Raw genomic sequence first — 8,032 nt, forward strand, 5'->3', positions numbered from 1 at the left:
AAGATACAGTGATAGTATGGGCTGACCAGGGTAATATAATCATCAAGGTGTTAGTATGGGACTGACGCGCGTATTAGAATCATGAGAAGATTGATGTGAGATTACAACTGGATAGCACATGAGTGTGTACTTGTGTTGGCATTCTGATTATATGCATTATGCCTCATCACGAAACTTGAGCACAACAGACTAATGTTAACATGATGAGTGATGCGAAAATCATTCGACATTCGCATCACTACCTGCAGAGTGCGTTCATTCCCGCATAAATAGCCCAGTAGAAGCCTACACGGTACAGAACTGATGCCAGAGTGTTCTACGGTAGTTGGTCTGATATCATCCAGTAGAAATCACTTGCAACATTGACCCTAATTCGCTGTATAGAATGGCTCACCATCCTAGTACAGTTGGCAGCATCAGTGCATCTCATAAAGCTCCTGTGTTTGCTTACAGTTGAAGGCGCTTGGGATTGTGGAACTCAAAGCCCGGCAAGATGCACTCAGTTGAGAGGAGCAAGCCGAGCTGAGTGAGCTGCACGACAAGTACAACGCTAAACGGTTACCGATAGAACAAGCTATGGACAGGAAGAATGGCGGGGGGTTATAGTAGACAGCAATCCAAGTGCAATGCTACATGTGATTTCAAGGACACTCCAAATATACACACGATTGCCCATCATACATTGGTGTGCTCGATGACAGTTTATTCCCTACTTCACATCTGGGGGCTATCCGGAGTACAAACCAGTCTGAATGGATTTTCTATGTAAAAGAAAGTTTGTGATCTTTCACAAGGCAGAATGATTCATCGTGTTGGTAAGTGGCTCGCGATTGGTGTTGCCATAGCGACCGAAGTGCCGATAGTACCGAAATCAAGATCGGGATGCTGGAAGCACGCTGATAGATAGATGGCTTGAGACTTGAGAGTTGCGTTCATGTGGACACAGCCAGCCCCGACCGGGGTTACAATAGCGAGCTTTCAGAGCCCGATTTAAAAACAAAATGAGCTTTGGACTACTAATTATAGATGTACCACGAGAACTCTCTACATAAACATATCCGTTCTGCGTTTATCGCTATTTGCGGCGCAAAGAATCGGGTCTGCAGTATTGACCTTCAGCGATCCGGAAACTTCTGGGAAGTGACATTGTTTATATTAATAGGTAGAAGGGTTAAGCATCTACATCAACGCCTCGAGCTCGGATAAACTGCCGAGGCAAGAGCATTCACTGTGCTTATGTTAATAATAATTACGTACATTCAACCGTTTTATGCAAACATTTAGCTTTTCACCATGGCAAACAATACGTCAATACCCATCAATACCATGTGTCATACTACGGAATACACTCTGAGCAGGCCCGTATTTTGAAAACCCCTATCTTCTCGACCACGGAACTGATGCCCGATCCCTCCGTGACAGGTACAACCGTCTCGTGCACAACCCCAAGAGCTTGTACTTCATCCCTTGAACCATTTGCGTATATGCGGTGATGCCGCACTCCTACACAGTATCTAAGTGGATTCAAATAGAAAGCAAGGCTTACTGATAGGACAGTATCTTGGTGGATTGAGATAGAAAGTAAAACAAACTGATAGGATTTACCATCTTAGTTGATGAGATAAAAAGCAACGTATACTGATACACAGTATCTTGGTGGATTCGAATAGAGAGTAAGGCATACTGATAGGACTTATTTACAGTAGAACATGCCAATCTCAGCATCTTAGTAGATTCAGATAAATCGCAAGATATACTGATACGACCTATTTACGATACAGCATGTCAATCTCGGCATCTTATTTCGAATTAATTTCACTGAGCAGGTTCCGGCCTGTGAGAGTTTGAACAATTGTTTTAGACGCACAGTCCAGAAGGCCAAGGGTGAATCCTACAATCAAAGAATGATACAAACACCTTAATCCTATAAAGTATAAACAGTTTGTCACAAACATAAATTGTGACCTGTGAGTGCTATGGGCTGTTGTGGAGTGTGGTCTGCGAAACAGTCTAGCCGGAGACGTTGAAGAATTCAGAATTGACAATTGCCTTGCGGCGTGCTTTACGTTACCTACTTACCTTGCAATTATTTTGGCAACTGAAAAGTCAACATTCTTGACTTCTTGTGACATTCCTCAATCTGTCTCAAACAGCCAAAATGATTCAATTGGAGATCGGGAGCTTTGATATCAGTGATTAGTTTTTTCAATCGGTGTGTATATATATCATTAGCTCAAAATCTGCAGTACGAGTACGACCTTTTATTCATCTGAATCGTAAATGTTTTGCTATAGAAGAAATTCTGAAGAATGCTGCCAAGTTGCCGTTTCTCAACGACGATTGGGTCATGTTTTTGTGTAAGCTGTAGATACTAGGTTGCACCAAGACATTTTAGAAAAAGTTGTTATCAAAGTGTTCAATTTAGAAGGCTATGCTCAAAGGCACTGAAAAAGTATAAATATTCGTAGGTGGTGCATTCTCTAATTATCAAAACAACATCAAGCTATCTCAGAAGTCCCAACTTAACTCCTATACATCATGCTTATGACAATTATTAGCAGTGTTGTGCTCGTCGGACAAATTTTTACCCTCGCAAACGCCAGCGCACTCCCATCACAGAGGCGGAGCGTGTTTGGTGATGTCGAGGGGGCGATTGAGGGCGAGAATGGATTCGACTGCGCGTCTGGAGTGATGGCGGGGATCACAGCACTGACTGAGAGTGACTCTTACAAATCCTTGACTGGCGACAGTTACTGCGATAGTGCTGTATATGGGATAGTGGTGGCAGGCATGGAGATGGCGGCCGAATCGGACGGCAGCGCACTCGAATCTGGTGAGTGTGCCACAACCATGGGTATATGTTGTGCGGCAAAGGCAGGCGATGGCGTGTTAACCACTCAGATCTGTGAAATGCTACTCAGCACTTAGAGCCAGGGCCTACTGGAATGAATGGTTAAGACTTCAACTGCAACGGGTCATGACTTGGAACACCGCAAGTCCACAATACATTCGGGCCAAGTAATACAATAAAGTTTCTGTTTCAACTGCATAAGCTTCAGTTCTGTTTTTTTCCGTTTTGTATATACCGCGATAGCGTGTTAACCGCTCAGATCTGCGAAATGCTATTTAGCACTTAGAGCCACGGATTACTGAAATGGTCTTCTGGGTATATATGAAACTTTGACTGCACCATGCGTTACCAGCAATGAACCTACTGTGAATCCAATATAATATTTCAATTCGAATCCCGATTCGTGCAATCTGTCTTATTATGACTATGCAAATGCAGTAAATTGAAGTACTGTATTCAACGCCTCCATTTACTAACCGCCAAAACATCTTCGTACTACTACTTCCTATTTTAATATGCTAATTAAACCTCTCAACTACACCTGACTCCGTATGTTTGTTGTATCGTTTGAATCGTATCGTCGAATCCACTGCTAGCCCGTTCCCCTCCAAACGGCAGGTGTGCACGTGCGTCACTTCAGGATGAGAGATATCGGACGTGATGCGGAGCGCGTGTCACATACAAGAAGCTTGGACACATCGACAGGTAGACGTTGGATTCTGAAAGTATGGATAGGCTAATGAGCGTAATGCGTTCACGGACAACCCTCTGTATAACCCTATTTATCCCTTGACCCTACTAAGTCCTTGTCTACACTTACCGAGCATTGTATCCACCCTCTACTGTGCTGTGTCAGCTGCACTAGAACACACCGCATTACGTCTGATACTCGTTACAGCAAGCCGTACCCACGTACATCAGATATTCCCTTGGCATAGTGTACTACATAGGTCAAGACAAGTTGCCCTGCTGAGAAGTGTCGATCAAATCTTCTACGCATATGTGCCGATTTCCGGGATTTCCACCACGATTATTTCGTAGTCCCGGCCGTCCTATCTCTAAACTCACTCCATGCGCACAATCCATGTATCTCTGCGTCCATCCATACAACCAGTCCATAAGCCGTACGTGCGTTCTGAAGGTATCATCCATGACTTGCTGACCCCAATAACACTATACACGCGCTATCCTTCGCAGCCCGATCTTTAGTCTTACACCATCCGACATCGCGAGGATATAGATAGTAGCTCACTATCTTTAGTCACAACGATTCCCGATGTGATTCCACACAGTATACAGTACACACCGTTGGTCTCAGCAGAGACAATGAATTATACTATCTCCGGATTGCCTGGCCTTAGGCAACGGATATGACCATTCATTCGATAACATACACACGCACGTGCCACGCTCAGCTCAAGGCTGAAGACTGCACCATCAATCGGAAGAAGCATACCAAGCACGCTTCTTGGGAGTGCCACTCTATTCCGCCGCGGCGTCCTTCTCCTTTTCAAACCTACATGTTGCAAAAAGTATAAATAAAAGGGAATGTCAACAACCTGCTAAAGCCGAATATGTGAAAGACAGTCTGCGCCTAGTATTTTCGAGCCTGTCATAGTTTAAAACAGACACTACGCGCTCGCATCTCAAGGACATATACGTTCACCGGAGATAACTACCTGTTGACCTCAGTCCAGAACTTGAGCCGCATACAAAAATTCTTCTGTCGGAAGATAAAAGATGCACGTGAATGCATACTATTAATGTGCATACGTGTTTACACGTAGCCGTGTAACGGATTGCAGGACATCTCTCGCTCGATTAACATACAAGAAGTTGTTCGCGCAGTCCACAAAGGCGGTCACCTCCATCTCACACACATCTGGCTCAGAGTTGTTCTTTTCCACACATTCGCGGTATGCCTGTCCAGACAAATGACATACAGGACATACAATGCGATAGAGGGAAGGAATGAGCTTAAGATTTACTTTGACGTGCACGGCCAACGTCAACAATTGGTTTAAGGACAAGGGATAAACATCGGCTGTTCCGTGAATAGGTCTGATATCTGGCACAACCGATTGGAATGTATGAACGTGGCCGAGCACATACGATTTGAGCTTCTTACATGTTAATCTGCTCCACTATGTCACCATCAAAATTAGCCCAAACAAACTAAATGCATTTTCATCTATGACAAGCTAGTATGCATACTAATATTATACCTATACACACATACATATACATATATATATATATACATATATACATATAGATACAGATATTTATATATATATATACATATATACATATAGATACAGATATATATATATATATATATAAGTATGTATGTATGTATGTATGTCTATATGTATATGTATGTATATTATAGTAATAATATATATATATATAGTATATATTATATATATATATATATATATATAAATATATATATATACAAGCATATATATATAGATGGAAATGTGTAAAACCCACACACACAAACACACACACATATATATATATAAATAGATATATGCATGTGCATGTGCATGTGTTTGTGCATGTGTATGTGAATGTGAATATGTATGTTTATGTATTGTATATGCATATGTGGTGTATGTACATGTATATGTATAAACCCTAGGGCCCACCACTCACCGCAAGCGACTTCTCACAGGCAGTTCTCACTTGAAACACAGCACCATCACTGCAAAAAAAGGGGGAGAGAGATTGGAATAAGTATTCAGAAGGCTAATTAAGAAAAAAAGAAGAGATAGATTGGAATAAGTAATCAGAAGGCTAATTAAGAAAAAAAAAGAAGAGAGAGATTGGCATAAGTAATCAGAAGGCCAATTCTACGCTTGATTCTAGGGCTGGTGGTGGTCTAGAGTGTTGTGACGCAAAGACATCATTCATCGGCGCCATAGCACTTTCTCTCTAACAATGTACTAACCCCTTGTCAGTTTCAGCTGAAGATTACAGTAGCACAATCTGGCAAAACGATGAGTCATGAAAAGCTTCCTGAGTCATGCTAACGTCAAGCTGCTCACAAGACACGGCTGCTACAGCTGGTGTAACACTAGTAAGACACGCATGACGCAATACAGTACAGTCAACTGAACTAGGGCTTCAGAGATAGTGTATCAGATATATTAACATCGTTATACGAGGGCACACACGTCAGACACACACACTCTCCACACATCTAGTTAATAATCCAGACACACACACTCTCCACACATCTAGTTAATAATCCAGACACACACACTCTCCACACATCTTGTCAAAATTTCAGACACACACACTCTTCACACATCTTGTCAAAATTTCAGACACACACACTCTCCACACATCTTGTCAAAAATCCAGATAGAGCTGTATCAGAAGCAACACACAATACAGGGCTCACGTATTACACATTCGCCAGTGGCCACTCGGCAACTCATAACTCTATCGAAACTTGAAGTCGCGTGCATCGCATGCAGACACTCCCAACTCCGTCGGTTGATTTCAAGTCAAGTATCACACACTAACCAGCCTTAAACTCTTACCAATCACATACATATCTACAACACAATAGTAGGTAAATCTATGATAGAATTAAACGTACTATAATACTAGCCGTAAACTCTTACCAATCACATTCATATCTACAACGCAATAGTAGGTAAATCTATGATAGAATCAAACGTACTAAAATACCAGCCTTAAACTCTTACCAATCACATACATATCTACAATGCAATAGTAGGTAAAACTATGATAGAATTAAACGTACTAAAATACCAGCCTTAAACTCTTACCAATCACATACATATCTACAATACAATAGTAGGTAAATCTAATATAGAATCAAACGTACTATAGTACCAGCCTTAAAACTCATCGATCACATACATATCTACAACGCAATAGTAGCTAAATCAATGATAGAATCAAACGCACTAAGAAATCACTCAAACACGACATTATTAAATGAGCCATTGACGTTGCTTCAGTTGTCAAAGCTGGGATATCGCGCACCAGCACGCGAGACACACACAACGTCCTGTTGTGCTTTTTTACAAAATGATATCATCCGCAGAGACGAGTTAATGTACTAGGTATCAATAAGTCTTGTCACAGGGACCTCTCCAAAGGACAGGGGAGAGGGCTATTTCTGCATACAGGTCTTGTATCCTAGGTCTGTATAATTACAAACTATCAACACGAATAGACTACCACCGGATAATAATCGATGCCCACACCTTTTGTCTGTGCAGTTGGAGAGGTTTTCCTCGAGCTTGGCACAATCCTTACTCCAGCTGTTGGGCTGACGATCGAGATAAAATGAACAGTATTTAATGAAGATGGAAAGGGGGACGAGACACACAGGTATGGTCAGGCTGCATACATCACCGATGATATTTTTAAATAACGTAACGACAAGGTTGACAACCGATGTAGCCTACACAACTACATGTCAATACACCTCACTGCATTCGATACGTTAATTAAGACGGTAGGAAGAAAGTGCACGCCACAGCAATCGTGTGCTGCGATAGCCAATAAACAATCACGACAGACTGGCATGATAGGACTAGTGCTCGAGGTAAACCAGAGGTTGCATATTATGTGACTCCACGTGACTCACTATACTTACTAAACATGCTTCGAGGTAAACCAGAGGTTGCATATTGTGTGACTCCAAGTTACTTACTATACTTACATCGAGGTCAACCAGAGGTTGCATATAATGCGACTCCAAGTGACTTACTATACTTACTATACATGCTTTGAGGTAAACCAGAGGTTGCATAGTATGTGAATACAAGTGACATACTATACTTACTATACATAGCCACTTAATATGTATAGTGACTTACTATACATGCTCCACTTCGTGCATGTGCCAGGGTGATGCAGCTCGACACTAGCATGAATCTCACAGCGACGATCCTAAGACATTCGATAGCCTTAAACTGAGATTGACACACGACGAATAAGTGAAAAATTGACATACATTTGACACGACGCAGTCTTCATAAGCCTGCATTTGCTCACCGCATTGTGCCGACAGTCTCTGAAGTAAAGCCTCCCTATAGATGAGCAAAATGAAGGGAAGACGTAATGCGGAAACATATAAGTATATATATATATATATATATATATATATATGTATGTATGCTGCATGATATA

The 8,032-nt window shown here is 41.7% G+C and overlaps 3 protein-coding genes across 3 annotated transcripts in view; 2 read left to right on the forward strand and 1 right to left on the reverse strand.

The window, feature by feature from the left end:
- Positions 1–1,098, forward strand: part of SARC_11917 (hypothetical protein) — a 2,767-nt gene extending 1,669 nt beyond the window's left edge. The window contains exon 4 of the mRNA XM_014293986.1: positions 454–1,098. Within this exon, the coding sequence (XP_014149461.1) occupies positions 454–507 (54 nt within the window). The 3' untranslated portion in view covers positions 508–1,098. The remainder of the gene's footprint in view (positions 1–453) is intronic.
- Positions 1,099–2,538: 1,440 nt separating this feature from the next.
- SARC_11918 (hypothetical protein) lies at positions 2,539–2,928 on the forward strand (the record flags this gene model as incomplete). Its single annotated transcript, XM_014293987.1, has 1 exon — positions 2,539–2,928. One exon carries the CDS (start codon positions 2,539–2,541, stop codon positions 2,926–2,928), a length of 390 nt encoding a protein of 129 aa, XP_014149462.1.
- Positions 2,929–3,180: 252 nt separating this feature from the next.
- On the reverse strand, positions 3,181–7,936 carry SARC_11919 (hypothetical protein; the record flags this gene model as incomplete). Its single annotated transcript, XM_014293988.1, has 5 exons — positions 3,181–4,367; positions 4,682–4,773; positions 5,513–5,561; positions 7,102–7,166; positions 7,857–7,936. Coding segments are annotated over 5 exons (320 nt in total), but the record flags the coding sequence as incomplete, so codon positions are not given.
- Between the last annotated feature and the right edge of the window lie 96 nt (positions 7,937–8,032).

The sequence above is a fragment of the Sphaeroforma arctica genome, assembly GCF_001186125.1.
Source record: "Sphaeroforma arctica JP610 unplaced genomic scaffold supercont1.1954, whole genome shotgun sequence".
Taxonomy (NCBI): domain Eukaryota; class Ichthyosporea; order Ichthyophonida; genus Sphaeroforma; species Sphaeroforma arctica.